The 20,324-nt window shown below is 41.2% G+C and overlaps 1 protein-coding gene across 1 annotated transcript; it reads right to left on the minus strand.

Annotated features, from left to right (window-relative positions):
* Positions 1-201: 201 nt before the first annotated feature.
* Positions 202-8,535, minus strand: LOC117547048 (S-adenosylmethionine synthase-like). The gene is made up of 9 exons (XM_034217506.1): positions 8,266-8,535; positions 5,727-5,804; positions 5,232-5,354; positions 4,973-5,085; positions 3,895-4,038; positions 2,243-2,457; positions 1,712-1,898; positions 1,286-1,419; positions 202-833 (listed from the first exon to the last, which is right to left on the minus strand). The coding sequence occupies exons 1-9, from the start codon at positions 8,357-8,359 to the stop codon at positions 731-733; spliced, it is 1,191 nt and encodes a 396-aa protein (XP_034073397.1). The 5' UTR covers positions 8,360-8,535; the 3' UTR covers positions 202-730.
* Positions 8,536-20,324: the final 11,789 nt, after the last annotated feature.

The following is a 20,324-nucleotide window of genomic DNA, read 5'->3' on the forward strand; positions in this document are numbered from 1 at the left end:
TAAAAATAAAACAATAATAATATTATTTCAGCAAATCTTCTTGTCACCTTGTTTTTATGTTATATTCATAGAAAATAAAACTATTTAGATCAGATTTTAAAATTGGGTCACCAGAATTTTTTTTTTCTCACTTGCCTCTGAGGGGTTCCATACATTTGTCTGCGTGACTACGTTCTTGATTTAAAATAAATTAATATAACATTAAAGTCACATATTTTTTTATCTTGAACATGGGCCAACACAGTATGTTCAGGGTACAGATTTGATTTCAGGCTGAAATGTATGTAATGACTTTAAGATCTTCCAGAAGGAAACCAGCATCGTACAGTATACATCAATACTGAAAAAATAACAAATGTTATTTTTCTTAAGACATTAGAAGTGTTTTAAAAACCTTTGCATGGCTGCTCTCCCTTCAAATTTGGTCATTCACTTATTCTAGGGCAGAAACAGTTGCAAGCAACCACTTTATGTGTGAAACAAACTGCAGGCATGTGACTGACACTGAACCTATGAGACAAAAATACCAAATAGCCTGCTCTTATTTCAGGTTACTATTGAAGGGTCATAAAGTACAGATGATGAAACCTCTTCAGCTCGGCCAATCACGGGAGATCGTCTGCACCCACCCTGACCCATCCCTCTGATTTTCTCTTACTGGGTTACAGGGTCACATGGACAGCTATCTATACACCACTGACACACTCACACACACATACACACATATACTCTAGAAGTTGAGGGTCTTTGGGACCTCCCAGGGGAACTCCTTCCTGCCAAAATGTCCGTAGCAGGCCGTCTTCTGGTAGATGGGTCTCTTCAGGTCCAGATCTCTGCACGACAATAAAAGATCAAATCAGATGTTAACAGGTTAAACATGACCCATCTGAATAACAGTCAGAGGAGGAAAGTAACAAAGTACAATCATATAAGTACGGTGTGGAACAGGGGAATAATGCACTGGCTGTAAAAAGGAGTCTAGGAAAAAATGACCCCACTTCTCTCTTGATTTATTAGTTTAGTAAACATTTCCTGACAAGTTAACTTGAATACTATTTGTACGTCTTCTTCAATACAACATGCAACATACAACATCTTTCCTCTGCCTTTAAAGATCTCATTACCTCTCAGGTTTATATGTGACCCTTTGAATCCTTCTAATAAAATACTTCTACACTTTGGTATTGCTATTTTAACTTCTATCACCACTGAGTATAGTTACATTTTAAACAACTATCACTCTGCATATTACAACAAATAAGATGTTATCAGTTGTAATGCTGACCTGACGATGACGCCGGGTCTGAGGTCAAAGTTTTTGTTGACAACCTGCAGCAGCTCCTTCTCGCTCCGCTGAGAGGAGCCATAGGTGAAGAGGGAGATGGAGAGAGGGTGGGCCACTCCGATCGCATACGCCACCTGAAAATACAGACAGGGAAGAAAATATACGTGATACATAGATTTTCATCTGCCAGAGAGTGCCAGTGATCTGTTTTATAGATCTTGACTTGAACACCTGAATGGACCACAATATATATGGCCAAAATGATGTGGACATCCGAACCCTCATAACAATTAAGACACAATCATTCAACCAAATGTAAGACTTTGAAGACTGGTAGTCCACATACAATACAGTATTGATGGGATTTATTCCAGCAAAGCACATTAAATATATTTCTGTGAATGTGTACTTATTTGTAGTTCTCACCTGCACCAGCACCCTCCTGCACAGTTTGGCCTTCACCAGAGATTTAGCCACCCAGCGAGCAGCGTAGGCAGCGGAGCGGTCCACTTTGGTGCAGTCCTTCCCAGAGAAAGCTCCCCCACCGTGAGCCCCCCAACCACCGTATGTGTCCACGATGATTTTCCTGCCCGTCACTCCAGCATCGCCCTGACAAATGAAATCACTCACAATTCACATTTCTATGGCACACAAATGCAAAAATCGTGTTACTATTCTTCTATCTCAATGTAAAACTGAGTTATATGAATGTATTATACTGTAAGATAAGATCATTCAATCCTTGTGCTGTGTAAAGTTATGTATAGATCTGGTAGGTAATAAAAAACCTACAACATTTTTGTCTGTTGTTATATTCGAGTAAGAAATTTTTTCCCAACTTCGCCTACTTCCAAGATTTAAAAGCAGAACAAGTGTCTAAATTCACCTCCAGCAGCGCTAACAGTATAAACAGGAACACGTTTTGGCTTGTGGTCTTTTTCAAGACTTTTACCTGGGGGCCCCCCGATCACAAAGCGTCCGCTGGGCTGCAGGTGGTAGACGGTGTTCTCGTCCAGGTACTTGGAGGGGACCACAGCTTTGATGACCTTTTCCTTCAAGACCTCCTTCTGCTCCTCCAGGCACACTTCGTCGTCGTGCTGCACTGAGATCACCACAGTGTGAACCCTCCTGGGGATCACAGCGCCGTTCTCTTGGGTGTAGTGCACCGTCACCTGGGGGGATCGGAGTGGAGAGGCTTTAGTATGTTTACTGCAGATATAAGAGAGAAGATATAAAACCAACACCAGCTACCTGTTTTTCTTTGAGTTGGTTTAAGCTATTTTCTTGGCCTTGCACCCTGTTATATGACACAATCTTTTTATGATCCTGAACTATATATGATCCTCCACAGCTGCTTTTTGAGAATGCTATTTTTAGCCATTAGGATCCAAAATATGGAACATTCTTTGAATTGTGATCAGAAACCCTATGGCCTTCAAATACTGGCTGTTTGTTATTAATCTTTCAACTTTTCTTTAGAATTTTTTTTTAGAAAAGCAACACTATTCTTCCTTCCTTCTTGTGTATATGTATGTTTTTTATGCTTTATTTTAGGATGTGTTATGCTGAATTTTAAAGCAATTTGTGCTGCTTTCTTTGCATGAGTAAAAAAGTTCATCTTTAAATAATTAATTTACTCTTAAACTATTGTGTCATGTTCAAATTGGGATACAATTAACAGTGTTAAGACATGTTAACTCATTTGAATTCTGTTTTTTTATCTATTGATAACATTGCTCTTTTTTTATTTGAGCCTTTCCAAATGGAGGACTGTAAATCTTAAGAGTGTGTGCCGAGCGTTTCAAAGAACCAATTTGATACACGCACAAGCTGAAAGCGGTGGAGGGGTTATTGGAAAGACAGCTCAGATGTTGCATACCAGCGTGCTCTGGTTGCACTTTCTGGAGACCACTGCCCCACCTACTAGCCCCACCTACTAGTGAGATAAACATAGTGAAAACCAGCGGCTCGACTTACTCTCGAACCTGGATATCTCTGGATGAGATGTCCAAATTTAGCTCTGAATGCTTAGCTTGTTTTTTGGATGAGCGTCTGACTTTTAAGAAGGGTAGTTAGTGGAAATAAGTACTCAGCATTGTCAAAAATGATGAGAGAGATATAACTTGTGCAGTAGTTTCAGTAGGAAAGAATACAAATGTAAATGTCAAAAGGTGCAAAACCTAAATATAAACAGGTTAACTGTCATATCAGTCAATGTTTTTAGGTTCATAATGTCTACGCTGTAAACACTTTAGAAGTCTTGTCTTGTCCAGATTATACTTTGAATTGTGGGAAAAGCATGAATAAGTAAGGTGAAATCTTTATTTTGTAATTTTCTCCTTAAGGACAAAACTGTTTCTATTTGCCCCTGCTTAGCAAATGGCATTGTTGACTATAGACACTCAGGTGCAAATAGCATCTGTGTTTGAATAATCTTGCATTATTTTTGGGAAGAGAATCTTTACTGTGGCAGATTATTTGTATAGAGTTAGAAGGACAGTTTTTTGTTTTACATGGAATGTATGACATTTTACTTATTGACTGATAATTGCTTCACCACTGTAACAGTGTGTTCATGTTCCTTTTTTCAGTATGTATTTAGATCCTACCTGTGTCTTGGAATCCGGGCGGAGCCAGGGGACGGTCCCGTTACGTCTCAGTTCGGCCATCTTGGAGTTGAGTTTGTGTGCGAGGACGACGGTGAGGGGCATGCACTCCTCTGTCTCATCTGTAGCGTACCCAAACATCAGACCCTGTCCCCAGAGAATACAAATAATAAGTTATGTCGTCATCAATACCTTTGTTGTATCCACAGTGGCAAAGTGTAACCAGGTACATTTACTCAAGTATTGATCTTTTACAACATGGAGGTTCTTTATCCTTCTACTTCATTACAATTTGGTGGTAAATATTGTATATTCACTTCAATAGATGTATTTGACAGCTTTGATTGGTAGTTAATTTGTGTTGTGTCTCGGTAGATCTGTTAATATTATTTCTCTGTTTAGTTTAAGTCTCATTTTCAGGTAGTTCGTCTCCTACCTTGTCACCATACTCACAGACCTGATTACCTGCCCCACCCTTATTCTTTGCACCTGTAGAGTTCCTTGTTTGTGTATATATTCTGTGTGTTCCCTGTGCTCAGTGCCAGATCGTTTTTGAACCTTGAGAATGGATTACCTTGCTTATCACCACAGTAAAAACCTTTTTTGAAATCGTCTTTTGTCTGGAGTCGTGCATTTGGGTCCTATCAAGTTTTTGTGTGCTCCAGTCGTAACACTTTGCAGATTTAGAGTATTAATCATCACCCAGCAGTAGATAAAGTAGTTTAAATAGCCCCATCTTACCAGCTGAAATATTAATGTTACTTACGATACATCCTTAATAGCTAACAAAACAGTGATATAATTCTGCATAAGTAGTTTAACTTTTGTTTACTTAGATATTTTGATGTTAGTACTTTTACTTGAATGCAGAACTTGTATATGAGTTATTTTGTAGTGTAGTATTGTATTTTTAATTTGAATAAAGATTGTACTTTACTTTAACTAAAAAAGCTGTACATGAACTATGATTCAGTGTTTTTTTGTCTCTTTGTGTATTACTGTGAGAAGCATTTTGCATATTTTAAGTTTCCCAAATTGAGATAAGAGTGTGTGTGCAAAAAAAGTGTAGTGTTTTTTTGACCTGGTCTCCAGCTCCAATGTCATTCTCCAGACGATCAATATGAACTCCCTGGGCGATGTCAGGGGACTGCTGCTCCAGGGCCACCAGCACGTTGCAGGTCTTATAATCAAAGCCTGGGAGGCGGACATCCAGAGTTAACTCGCTTTTATATAAAAAAACCTACTGACTTATTGTTTGGTTCATGTTTATGCATGCAGCGATGCATCAAAGTAAGTGGTTTAGGGACATGTGCAGAGATTAAACATTTGGTTCCACTCACCTTTGTCTGAGTTGTCATACCCGATGTTCCGGATGGTTTCCCTCACCACCTTCTGGTAGTCCACGTTGGCTCGGGACGTGATCTCACCACAAAGCAGCACCATGCCGGTCTTACACACCGTCTCTGTTCCAAAGCACAGAGTATGTTACAGTGCATTTTCATCCTGATAAGATAGAACTTTGTGCATTTTCCAGCAACATTACAGTTTGGAAACTCCTTCTGTTGACATGTGATATAGTGATCCTGTTCAGTTTTAAAAAGCAGTCTTTGTTATTATTTTTTTACTTTTGTCTATTTATCTGTTCCTTTTAGTTGCAACAACCATTTTCGTCAGCAACAGAAAAGTAAAATCATAATTTAAATATACGTTTTTGTCATGTTAACTAACAAACATTTGGAGGATAAGATACACTCATGTAGTGATATGAGGAAATACAATCCTTTTTTATTTGTACTCTTCTTCTCTCTGCTGGAGAGGAACACATTGTTACTCACCACAGGCCACTTTGGCATCCGGGTCCTGCTTCAGGTGAGCATCCAGCACAGCATCACTGATCTGGTCACATATCTTATCTGGAAAACAATTGGTTTCATTACATGGTTAATTGTTACTATTCTAGGTCGTTTTCCTCGTGTGACCTTCTGCTGCACATGTCACACATTTCTCATCTGGGCAGAGCCTGAAGTATCATATTTCACCTATCCAGAGGACTACACATCACTCCTGTTAGGAGCTACAGCCCCAGGAATAGCCTGGCTTGGTGATATGCAACACTGTAACTGTACTGAAACTCTTTTCCCTTCTGTTACTTCCACTTCAGCATATTGCGTATTGTACTTTCCTTGCATCACATCTGACAACTTTTTTTTAACAGCTATTGGAGTTTTCCAGTTTATAAGAATTAAAATTTTTGGAAAATATAGTTTAATTTATGAAATATATTTCTAAATATATTTCTAAATATGAATACATATTTTTGAACATGTACATTTCATTTAATAATTAAATATCTATTAAACAATGATCTTTTGCTTTCGGTTTTGGATTTACAGGTCTTCAGAACTAAGTTACAGACATCTTTTTTTGTATTTAACAACAAGGGTGGTTGGTGGTAGGCTATTACTAAATCTACTTGAGCAAATAACCTCTGGCACCACTGTAGAAGAAAGTGCATAAAGTTCCAACCATACACTATAGGCCTACATATAAACCAAGGTTGGAAGTAACAAATATGAAGTGGGCCTACAGTACACCTGTAACAAAGTTGTAATTAAATTACTGTACACATTTAAATTAGGCCAACAAAATAATGTCAGTCTGTCTGTCTGTCTGTCTACAGTCCTTGGTTATCACCTGAGGAGCGTCACCTGGCGGGAAAGCAGTGACGCAAATCAAACGCACCAAAATAATGCGTAAGCAACAGGTGCAAGCTAGCGCTAGCTTGCTAACATGCTAATTTGTTCCGGACGGATGCTCCAGTACCCACTCGCTATGTTTTCTTTTGAAGTTTACTTTCGGTGAGAGACATCATTTATGTTTTGTGACATTAATGTCATTAAGATTAAGATACAATGTATGAAACTTTAAGGAGCGCAGTGAGCCGGACTGAGGATGAACGAGCTGAGAAGCTGAACCTGGAGCAGAGTGAGGAGGAATTTATGATGGACAAGAGAACAACATGAGACAGGTAATTCTAACAACAAAGATGTGTGTTTGTTGTACTATACTATAGGTATGTGCAAACTGTGCAGCATATCATTTTTGATTGAATGTGTGCTGTTGTGGCTACAGCCGCTGTCGAGTTATCTATACATGTCTGTGCTGTTGCCTTGTTGATGTTATTCTGCTGTTAAAGTGACAGGTTTATTAACTTGCTGTTGCCTAATAATACTGTGGTGTCATTGTATCCTTTTTTATTGTTAGTAATAATAATTAGAAAATCAGTTGTGCATAAGCTGCACATTTTCATAGAAAATACATATATATTTTGCTTTGGACATCAGGGCTAATGCTGTGCCATGTGTCATCACCAGTAGTCATGTTAATGCACTATATTTTGTAACCGTGAGAAAGGTGTTCTACCATCCTATAGCAGTAGGGGTACATTTTACTGCCATACAGTTTACTTTTCTCTGTCTGCTTTTCGGCCTAATAATTACACTTTGGCTTGTCATATTCTAATACTACAGTTCCCTGTTTTAGTTTCCCCTATAGGATGGGAATGTGATGACCTAGGAATGTGCAACAGTGCCATATGCATGTCCAAAGTGCTAAAAAGATAGTGGGTCAAATTTAGATCACTCAATGCATGTATTGCATCAAAGTCCAGTGAGACTTGTGATTTAAGCTAAATGTGATTTCAGCAGAATGTATTGCATTTGGTTGTTTTTAAACCATTCAACCAAACAGCTCTAGTTCTCTGGTCTTTGCACTGGCTTCCTGTGGGTCAATAAAACGATGTTATGATACTACCGAGTCCCTGAATGATTTAGGATCAGTGTTTTGTAATAACTGTTAAAACGTGACTCCTACATTAGCAGCTGCGGTTGTAAGTTCATCGTGTTAAATGACCAACTGACTCTTGACACTCAGCATAATGTGAACAGCAGGAGTTGTTGAGTATTAATATACTTAGTTTAGTGACCTTGATGACTTCAAACGAACTATTCAAGTTACAAGTTCAGTTAACTAAGTTTTAATTGAAGCAAAGCAACGTTTAAAGTTACCCATAGTTTGCACTTGTGAATTCTTAATATAATGTGTAGCTTCCATGCAAGATTTATCTTCGTTGAAAAACTGCAGGATGTTCGAAAATCTAATTTAGTAGCCATAAAGTCCAGGATCCATGATCTAAATCAGAGTTGTCTGGCTCTTCAAACTACTTGTTTCTGGTACAGTGCCTCCATGCACCAGTCAGGCTTTTTTCACATTCCTCCGAGTCATCAATGATCAGTGAAACATAAAAGTGTCGAACACCACTACTCCTCATTCACATCCTGCAGCATCAGCACAGAGAGGGGGTCCTCTACTCACCAGGGTGCCCCTCTCCCACAGACTCCGAGGTAAACATGAAGGAGCCGTCATTAAAGGCAGCGTGCTCGTAGTTCTCATCAGTCGTGCCGTTCATTTTGACTCTTGTGCTGCCTGACTGGATAGAAGTAGAGACAGAGATCTGTGGAGCAGAGAAGCTCTTCTTGGGCTTCTTATTCAAACAGGGGAATAAAGACGGGCAGATAGTGTGGCTGCACTCTAATCTCTCGGTCCCAAGGCAGAGCAGCTGGATAACTCTGCACTATATAAGGCAAAAACAACACACACACACATGGGGGGAGGGTGCCATGTGAACCAGTGGGTTAGTCCATTCAGAGGCGAGGAAGGGGAGGTGGGATTCCTTTTTTTTGTCTTCTTCTTTAACAGACTTTTTTTAACTCCTCCCGTGCTAAGAGTTCCCACTTTGTCATTAAGTGGATTCATCAAACTCAGATTTGTCTCATATCAAACTCCTCAATCTGACATTATATCATTTGAGTTTTACTTTCTAGCTCTTCGGCGGATTCATCCATGCCTATGCTTTGTTTCTTTGTACCTGGGGGCCCCTGAGGTCACCGATGGGGATCTGTAGCTGAGTACACATGCAGCTATCTGCCAATGGGATAACTCGATGGTGAACTCATACAGGATCAAGTAACTAAGTCGAATTATATGTACTATTATAGATTAAGCTTCCCAACAGTATTAACAATCATTAAACTGAGCTCCACCCATCATTCCAATAATATAACACACCTTTTTATGAAATAAGCCATTTAGCATAATGAGTACTTTTACTTTTGGTAGTTGAAAGTATATTTGATGCTGAAACTCTATACTTTTATGAGTTTGATTGCAGGACTTTTACTAGTAACACTGTTTAACCCTTCTCTTGCGTAAGGTCATACCCCCCTTCCCATGCTATTTTCGGTCAAAATTGACCGGTGTGTTTTGAACAGTGATATCTCTAGAACCCCTTATCCAATTTTGATGGTTGACATCTCATTTGAACAGTCAAAGCAAGTAGAATCAAGGGATGACAGACAGAATGACACCAGGGGTGAATTTCATATTCTTTTTGGCAGTAAGTTCAAAGATAGTGCTTATTTTACATTACTGTATATTATAAAGATGCTTGCCATGTAGGCTGTGTTTACTGGAGATGGAAATGATTTAGTTAGTGTTGTAGCAGAGATTCTTCCCGTTCCAATGATGTATGGGATGTATTGATTTGATACAAGCAAGCCAGTGTTTCATGTCATGGTCCAGACCCACCGGTGGGCCCATCAAGTTCCGCATTCACTGTGATGAATATAAAAATAAGACACTGATACTGTTTTCCTCAATGAACATTTATTGAAAGAGAAATATACCATAACAGAACATGTGTGTGTGTGTTCACGTGTGTTCACGCACATAGTTGGCAATGCAAAATTGTGGAATGTCACCTCAGGCTCCTCTCCCTCGGGGGCCTCTATCTCAGGGGCCTCTCCCTCCTCTCCCTCAGGGGCCTCTATCTCAGGGGCCTCTATCTCAGGGGCCTCTCCCTTAGGGGCCTCTATCTCAGGGGCCTCTCCCTCAGGGGCCTCTATCTCAGGGGCCTCTCCCTCAGGTGCCTCTTCCTGGTCTGTTGTAGGCTCATAGTCTGGATCGCTGTTGTCTTCCATTTCTGAGACATCTTCCTCTATCTCCTCTTCATCTGGTTCAATCTCCTCTTCATCTGGTTCAAAAATGTGTCCAGAGCCCCTCGTACAGAAAACCGCCTAATCGGTCGGTCGCCTGCTCATTGTGTCAATGAGTCAAAGGTGAGCAAGGCACAAATATAACTAACTAGCCAGTAAGGAAGGCGCATTTAGCACGAGAAAGTGAGAGGTTTGTGTTTCTCGAGGGGCACAGAGCTCGCACCTGTGAGAAGGTATGATACATTGTATCATACAGTGAGAGAAAGGAAGAAGTTCCCGTAACGTGTGTGTGCGTATATAGATGTTTTCCATCTGCAGGATGAACATAATACACTCATACCCATTCATTTTCTATGGCGGTTAAATCTGACCGAAAACGTCATGGGTGTTTCACTGTTGAATAAATCTCTCAAAATGCAAGTGGTGATCATCCAACACACTCTCACTCCATAATCGTCCAGGAGCGACGTTTGGTCAGTGTCCGTGGCGTGCAGTTGTGACGCTCCTAGGCTCCTTCAGCTTCATAAAGGGACGCAAATAGCTTTCAACTGATTACAATGTATTCCCATCTGCGGCGGGATTTGACGCTCATGGAAGCACGGCATTCGTTTGTGTCGGCTGCCCTTAAAGGCAATGTGAGCGTCCATTCCCATTGGATAACGGAGAATTGTACACCCGGAAGTAAGTATTCCCCTTACTGTCGATTGATTTTACAGTGATATCTGCACTACTCATCGACTAAAAAACACCAGATTATCCTTGTTAATTACACAACATTGATTGGTTTAAATTGTGTGCAATGCTTTTGTATTTTTCACCTTCGATTCGGAGAAACAAATATTTTTTCGGAGTAAAGGATGGCAGAAGACACTACACTAACCAGAATCCACAGCTATCGTTTAGGACTACACCATGTGCTCTGTTTGACAAACCCCGTTTTTTTTCACCATTCATTCCAATGGCTGGCATCTATGTCACGTGATCTTCAAATTTCGCCCTGCAAAAAAGAAAAAAAAACATGGCCGAACTTCGTTTTATTCTCGGTGGAAAATGCCTATTTTAAAGTTAGTTTGGCCATTAAAATGCGTTTTGATGTCATTTGATGCGAGACATATGAGTTGTTATTTCAGATTATGTGTGCAGTGGATGTACATGATCTTTAGTTTGCTAGTTATTACGAAGATTACTTCAGGAAATTACGTCCATAGAACGTTTTCATTGTTACCAAGGTGGTTGCTAGGGACGCTGCTATCGATATTATTTCTGTTATATTGTGTAACTGTTTAATGGTGTTATCTTTATTGCTACCCCCTTCCCCGTCAATGTATAGTGTTGATCCACAGCGCAAACGTATTAGTTTAACAAAATCCGCATCTAAAGATACGTTATTTTCCCCTGTGCAATTCCAGTCTCACATCTCACAGCACATCGTCAACAGACCGAAAACATTTAAAAAAAAAAATAATAATACTTGATTCCGAGTGTGCTTGCTTTTCTCTTTGAAAGTCATCACATAACGGCATTGTAATACACGGTTCGGCTGCATTAAATATTACATATCCGCCGTAGTTCTCTATTTATAGAGCCCTGATGAGAAGACTTCTAGACAAACATGAGGAACTGCCGCCAACACTGAATACGTGACGTGGATCATAAATATATCAGTAGTTAAACAACATCTTGCATTTCTTTTCACACAATACGTCTCCTTGCAGTATCAACACTAATTCGGCTGACTTTTATATTTGATCCAATTGGTAGATAGGCTGTATTTACACCATAAAGGTGCACAGCTGATATAAAGGGACACCTAGTGGTTAAAGCATGTTATTCATTATTTTTATTATTAGATATTAATAGGATCTATCCATCCATCCATCTTCTCCCGCTTATCCGTGGTCGGGTCGCGGGGGTAGCAGTTCCAGCAGAGAGCCCCAAACTTTCTTTTCCCTGGCGACATCAACCAGCTCTGACTGGGGGATCCCAAGGCGCTCCCAGGCCAGCGAAGAGATATAATCCCTCCACCTGGTCCTAGGTCTACCCCTTGGTCTCTTCCCAGCTGGACGTGCCTGGAACACCTCCCTAGGGAGGCGCCCAGGTGGCATCCTAACTAGGTGCCCAAACCACCTCAACTGGCTCCTTTCGACGCGAAGGAGGAGCGGCTCAACTCCGAGTCCCTCCCGGATGACCGAACTTCTCACCTTATCCCTAAGGGAGACACCAGCCACCCTGCGGAGAAAACCCATCTCGGCCGCTTGTATCCGGAATCTCGTTCTTTCGGTCATGACCCATCCTTCATGACCATAGGTGAGGGTAGGAACAAAAATGGCCCGGCAGACAGAGAGCTTTGCCTTCTGGCTCAGCTCCCTTTTCGTCACAACGGTGCGGTAAAGCGACTGCAGTACCGCTCCCGCTGCTCCGATTCTCCGGCCCATCTCACGCTCCATTGTTCCCTCACTCGAGAACAAGACCCCGAGATACTTGAACTCCTTCACTTGGGGTAAGGACACATTCCCTACTTGGAGTGGACAGTCCATCGGTTTCCTGCTGAGAACCATGGCCTCAGATTTGGAGGTGCTGATCCTCATCCCAGCCGCTTCACACTCGGTTGCGAACCGATCCAGTGAGTGCTGAAGGTCGCAGACCGATGAAGCCATTAGAACCACATCATCTGCAAAAAGCAGTGGTGCAATCCTTAGTCCACCGAACTGCAGACCCCCTCCCCCATGACTATGCCTCGAAATCCGATCCATGTATTTTACAAACAGGATTGGTGACAAAGCGCAGCCCTGGCGGAGGCCAACCCTCACCGGAAATGGGTCCGACTTACTGCCGAGGACCCGGACACAGCTCTCGCTTTGGGAGTACAGAGATTGGATGGCCCTGAGTAGAGACCCCCTCACCCCATGCTCCCGCAGCACCTCCCACAGTAACTCCCTGGGAACTCAGTCATACGCCTTCTCCAAGTCTACAAAACACATGTAGACCGGATAAGCGTACTCCCAGGCCCCCTCCAGGATCCTTGCGAGAGTAAAAAGCTGATCCGTCGTTCCACGACCAGGACGGAATCCGCATTGTTCCTCCTCAATCTGAGGTTCGACAATCGGCCTGACCCTCCTTTCGAGTACCTTAGAGTAAACTTTCCCGGGGAGGCTGAGTAGTGTGATGCCTCTGTAATTGGCACACACCCTCTGATCCCCCTTTTTAAAAAGGGGAACCACCATCCCGGTCTGCCACTCCTTCGGTACTGTTTCCGACTTCCACGCAATGTTGATGAGACGTGTCAACCATGACAGTCCCTCAACACCCAGAGCCTTCAGCATTTCTGGGCGGATCTCATCCACCCCCGGGGCTTTGCCACTGTGGAGTTGTTTGACGACCTCAGTGACCTCCCCCCGGGAGATTGGTGTTGATCCCCCGTCATACACCAGCTCTGCCTCTAACATAGAGGGCGGAGTTGTCGGGTTCAGGAGTTCCTCAAAGGGTTCCTTCCAACGCCCTAACACTCCATCAGTTGAGGTCAACAACGTCCCATCCTTACTGTACACAGCTTGGATGGTTCCCTGCTTCCCCCTCCTGAGGTGTCGGACAGTTTTCCAGAACAACTTTGGTGCCGCCCGAAAGTCCTTCTCCATGTCTTCTCCGAACTTCTCCCACACCCGCTGCTTTGCCTCGGCCACGGATGAGGCTGCTGCCCTTCGGGCCTGTCGGTACCTTGCAACTGCCTCGGGAGTCCCCCGGGATAACAAATCCCTGAAGGCCTACTTCTTCAGTCGGACGGCTTCCCTGACCACCGGTGTCCACCAGGAGTTTCGAGGGTTACCGCCCCTTGAGGCACCTAGGACCTTGAGACCACAGCTCCCCGCCGCGGCTTCGGCAATAGAGGCTTTGAACACCGACCACTCTGGTTCAATGTCCCCAACCTCCACAGGAATGCCCGAAAAGCTCTGCCGGAGGTGTGAGTTGAAGGCCTCCTGAACTTGGGCCTCCTCCAGACGTTCCCAGTTCACCCGAACTACACGTTTGGGCTTACCAGGTCTATCCAGAGGCTTCCCCCGCCACTCGACCCAACTCACCACCAGATGGTGATCAGTTGACAACTCCGCCCCTCTCTTTACCCGAGTGTCCAAAACATACGGCCTCAGGTCCGATGATACGATAACAAAATCGATCATGGACCTTCTGCCTAGGGTCCTCTGGTACCACGTACACTTATGAGCATCCTTATGTTCGAACATGGTGTTTGTTATGGCCAATCCATGACTAGCACAGAAGTCCAGTAACAAACCACCACTCCAGTTCAGATCATTTGATGTATAGGATCCCTATAAAGATATTCATTACTCGTTATTCTCTACTAATAGTTAATTAAAGACTGTATATAATGACTATTTTGCACATCCCTTTCAAGATTTCAAGATTTTCTAAGATTTATTGACATATCATATTCATAAACGGTGTAGTTATGCATTGAATGAAAAACTTGGGTCACAGGTTCCTCAACAGTGCATTACAAGACATCTATCAATATTTGTGCATACCTCCAGCAATGTTAACTATGTTGAAGCACTTATTTGAACTGATATTATACATATGTATTATACTCTTATAAGATGTATGTAGATATTTAATCTCTGACCTTGTCAGGTATTGAACAATCAATAAATAAAGTACACAGAATTGTTAAATATAAAACACAGAATTTGTGTGATTATACTAAATTATGTAAATAAACACCACTGCATATTTACAACTGTTACACATGCTGATGTAACGCAAATGTTTCCAACTTGGGATCAATAAAGTATATCTTATCTTAAGCTGATCGATGGCTACTGCCATATTTGCAAAATTTGCCTCTGAACCTTGACAAGTGCATGTTTCAGGCTTATCAATTAATGTAATGTAATCAATTAACAACAGGAGGGGTCACAAACATAAGACCAGCTGTTAAATAAAGCTCTTCTGACCTTAGCTGGCATGTGTGTATATATATATTAATACTGCCCATTATGGGCACAAGCAATTTTCAGCCATTTATTAATTATTTGTTTTAAATGTGAGTGTTCCTATCCCCTAAACCTCCAGGGATGTACACAGTTTAATACTGGCAACTTCTTATTATGGGAAATACGAAAACGTCTTTTAAAACTACAACTCCCAGTAGAGACGTGCCATAGATAGAGAACATGTTGCGAAACACAATAGCCAGCATGTGTAGTTCTGGGGACGGGGTGGGGGAGGGGGGGACGCGGTGGACCCGTTCAAATCCAGTTTTGGACAGTCTGCCGTGGTTCCATCCCATTTTAAGTGCTGTTCGACGCTCGGCGTAACCCTTGGAGCACACTCTCCAATCACAGAGCTTGAGGACTATCACGGGGTTTGTCAAGCGAAGCGGAGAGAAGACTTACTTCCCGGTGTAATATTCTCTAAAGTAAATTAGCTGCTCCGACCCTCGGTCCTGACGGACTCCAACTTGTGTTTATTAATCAAACAAATAAATAAACACAAGGATAATAATGTGTTATTGTTGAGTAAATGGAGAATTGCACAGGGGAAAATAACGTATGCCACAATTTTAGATGCAGATTTTGTTAAACTAATACGTTTGCGTTGTGGACCAACACTATACATTGACGGGGAAGGGGGTAGCAATAAAGATAACACCATTAAACAGTTACACAACATAACAGAAATAATATCGATAGCAGCGTCCCTAGCAACAAGTAACAAGTAGTTAATAATAATAAAAGACATTAAGAAAAAAGCATTTTAAACAGTCATTAAAAAGCAACACAATCTACCTGCATTGCATTACTCTAAACCAGCGCTGCTCTAAACGTGTAATAACGTGCTTTAACCAGTAGGTGGTTTGGGTTCAAAAGCTGTCAAATTTACAGTGTTAACAAAATAAAATATACTGCTGTTTCTGGTTTAGTTTACGACGGATATATTTAGTTATTGTTTTGATATTTGCTGCCAATATTATAAATGATAGCACTTACAGTTACCAATCTGCATATAGGGAGTACTTCTGATACAACTTACTTACATCAAGATACACAATAAACACTGGAATTTTACTTGTAATTTAGTATTTTTACTCTTTTCCAACTGAATTATTGAAATAATGCAAAGCATATATTCATACATTATGCACTTATATCTGGAAACAAATGGATCGTAATGTGGGTTTTTGATAAATACAAAAACACTCTGTTGTGTAACTTTGAAGGACTTTTTAAAGCTAGGGCATGTCATATATCTTTTTTAAATAATTGTATAGTAGTACTTAGTATAGTATAATAGTACTTACAAAATCCATTATTGTTGTGTTTACTTTCATGATTGTTAGGGAAATTATTGACCTAGACTCCTAGATATGACGTACAGGACCAACCCTGACGTCTGTTTATCTCCTTTAAGGACATAGGCTGCTTCAGCCATAATGTTATTGTTCCCATTCTGTGACCGGGCAACACTAGGTCACAGATGGTCTGTTGTTGTGGGGGCACTGGGACACTTCCTTCTATGTTGTTTGTGGACTCCAAGGTATGACATCTTCGAGGCCATAAGTGACGGACGCAAGTGACTCAGTGTGCCCAACTGTTTAAGCTATCTTATCGAAATATGTTGATTACTCTCTGTGAAACCAGTTCAATCAGGAGAGACGTGATGTATGAAATACATGTTTATTACCGGGACACATGGTATAAGAAAATGATGATTGACAGATTACAACAATGAATTAACTGATGTTTGGAGATTAGGTCCCGGTTTGTAGGATGATCATTCGGGAGGGGAAAACCGCTCCGATGAACCCCCCCGGGGTCTAGACACTGGTGGTGGTGATAAGTGGTTCGGTCTGGTCTGAAGGAAGAAGGATTAGCTTGGCCCTGAATTAGGAGACAGGAGGTGGAGGAGGGTTGTGCGTTGACACCTGAAATGACAACTGACAGAGAGGGAAGAGCAGATTTAAAGGGGTTAGCAGGTGCGAGGATTGGCTAGCTGGGGAGTAACGCCCCTGATTACTTAATGGAAGAGGAGATTGAAGTGACGTGTAACACCAGGGGGTATTGGTCTTCCTCATTGAACTTGCGCTAAGCTTCATTTAAATGGGCTAACAAGAGAGAGGCGCTCCAGAATTGACGTGGCAACCCACCCGTGCAGTCTCACCGTGACTGCTGTGACTTGTGATGTGAATCTCTCCGGCCGTAACTCCAAATAAATCATCAGTGTTTGACATCGAAGTTCCTGCTCTACCGTGTCTCTTTCCTGAGTCGGTGACTCCCACTGCATTGCTACACAGAAGTTTCCCTTACAAATTGGCGTTGTCGGCAGGGAAGAGTCAATTATATTGAGTAATTGATTTTATATTGGGTAATTTATTACTCAAACCTGTTTTATGGAAGAGGACAAATATATATTTCTGATAAACTAATATTTTATCAAATGGTGAATTAATATAACATTTAGAATCATTGAGAAGGGGTGATATCCACAGGGACTAGCTCGCCTTTAAATTACAATAACATTTCTCTGCTTTGGACTGATGAGTATATGATTCTTGCATGTTAAATGACTAACACAAACCTTACATGTGCATGTGTTAGGAAGGCTCCCAAATAATTCTGAGGGGCCTATCCTATTTTTGTAATTAAATGATAATGTGCTAATCCATTACCTTGAGTTGTCTTCACTCAGGAAAACATCCCTATCAAGTGTTAACCCAATAACTAGGACAGCTCTGAAAGCCAAGGGTCAGAGAGAGAGGGTCACACTCTCCGGCTGCAGAGGGCACCCCCATCCACGGGCAAGGAGGCACGAGGTCGTTCGAGATGAGAGGATTCTAATCTTCAACTATCTGAGGAGATGGGATGCTTCTTCACCTTTCTGCTTGATGGGCTCAGGCAGACAACCCTGCAGGACGAGCCAGGGTTTCAGAGGCTACAAGGTTCCATGTTTCTTGGAGGAGCAGATGTCTTCCTTACCTCTCCCATCACGGGGGGACACCTGGATGCGCCACTTGGAATACGCAGTGGCACTGCTGTCAAGCAGATAGCAGAAGGAATGCAGGCAGATGAGCCTCCATTTCACTGGGGGGGGGATCATACAGTGCTCACTGAACGAGCGAACAAAAGCAGAGCAATTGGGGGGTTGAAATATGGCGCTCCGACGAAGAAGAGTTTTGAGCCAATCAGCACCTCAGTGCTAATCTACAGTATCAGGATGCCTTTACACACACCAGACACTCTTTGTCATAAAGAGAGGAGGAGAACGAGTCAGAAAGACTGAAGGACACGTTCTTCCAGCTCTCGTACGAAGATGAACTTTGAATTGATTTTATATCTTGGATGTTTACAGATGTACAATTAATGACTGTTTTTATATTTCCAATGACCAGACATGTGTTGAATAGTGGTGATTCATATATTTTTGCCGGATCAGATTACACTTTCGCACTAAACAAAATTAATTAATTAATATTTTCAGATTATAAAGTATTGAATAATAAGATATTTCTACTATTACCACAGATAATGTTAATATCCTTAATCGTCCAGCAATCAGGCTTAACAACACTACTCTTTAATGTATTATCCATGCACAGAAAGACCTACAATGATGTTTCAAGTACTGGATTCATTTCAGTTTTGGCCCAAAACAAATATTTATAATATTTCATATAACAATTATGTAGCATATTTGATCCTCAAATTAGAGAAGTATAATTTAAAGAAATTGATATTCTATATTCAACATTAGATAAACACAGAAGTTTCCCTTACAATGATGATATGTTTACATTCATAATGATAATTGTTGAGTGTCCTGAAGGGAAAGGCTGTCCAGCTACTTTCATTGGAAGATAGTTGCCAACATTGGCCAGTTTCTTGTAGTAAGATCAATCTAGTTTACCCCTGTTTTTGTCTTCTGCTTTGAAAACTAAAATCTAATCAGAACCGAAACAAACATTTCCCAAGACATTGAAACATTCCAAGTGCTTCGTTACGACTGCATGACCTCTTTCTGTTCTGTTGACACCAAGTAATAGCACAGGGTACAAATAGCCATTCAAACATGTTTAGAGTATAAAAGTACGAAAGTATCCAATACAAAGTACCACAAATAATCCTCATGCAGAGTAGCCTATTTTAGAATGAAATACATCATATTACTGGATTATAATTATTGATGCATTAATGTATTCATCACTATAATGTTGCGGCAAAGGGCAAGTCCCTTTTAAACTACTTATACTCCTTTGATGCATCAGCATTTACACGTTTTTTTGTATTTCGTATTGATCATCTGACTGAACAAAGTAAAGTAACATAAGCATAATTATAACTGTCAAATATATGTAGTTTAGTACACTATTACACTATTTGAGTATGAGTTGTAGTTGATTTGAAGTAGAGCGTAGCAAAAATGCAAATACTCGAGTTAAGTTCAGTAAATATAGTTACATTCCATCAATGATGTTTATGCGTTTCTACATTTTGATAAACTTCGACATTTCGAAAACTGTTACAGTTGGGTTTCATAAATAGTGGCAGTCATTTTATTAAATTGTGCACACTCTTTTTATTAAATATACACTTTGAGCTAATCATGCTCTGGCGCTGTTCAAGTTTGTGAGGTGCGCTTGTGCTGTGAGGGCTCCGCTGTAATGTGCCTGTTGACCACTAGATGTCAGCCTGATGCAAATGCCCTGATTATTTTAAGAGGACAGTGTTTCCCACAGATCTGAAATATACTTGGGGGTGGTGGTAGCGGGTAATGCAACAACATTAACATTAACCTTTCTGTTGGTCGCTTGTTAGCAGACCCTTCACACAATGGCAGAACAGCTCCAGGCAGGGCCCATAGTGATAGCCCTATAGTTTAAATCTACTACCCACAAATAAACATATGGACATGGGTTACTATTTACTATATGGTAAATGTATTTGTAAATGTATTTAGGAACCTATCCATGTGATTCGAAGTGGGGGTGGGCCTCAAATTGTCTAGGGGGGTCCGGGGGCATGCTCCCCTGGTAAGATTTATTTTTTAATTTTGGAGTTAAATGCATCAATCTGGTGCATTTTGAGGGGAAAATAAAGAGATTAGATCTATGGGAACACCTATATGAAACAGAACTGTATACATTTCAATAATCATAAAATCATGGCCATAACCAATAACATCCCATATCCAATATGAAAAAACACTGAAACTTGTTTATTTATTTATTTTTGGTTCATTTATAGTTGTGTGTGTCTGGGCTCCTGAATCAGCCTCTCCTGTCTCCCTCCTCTCCTCCCTGCTCCTCTTTGAGGCAGCAGCAAAGACTAGTTTTCTCTCAACAAGTTTTAAAAGTGTATCTTACCTTTT

Source organism: Gymnodraco acuticeps, unplaced genomic scaffold (genome assembly GCF_902827175.1).
Source record: "Gymnodraco acuticeps unplaced genomic scaffold, fGymAcu1.1, whole genome shotgun sequence".
Lineage (NCBI taxonomy): Eukaryota > Metazoa > Chordata > Actinopteri > Perciformes > Bathydraconidae > Gymnodraco > Gymnodraco acuticeps.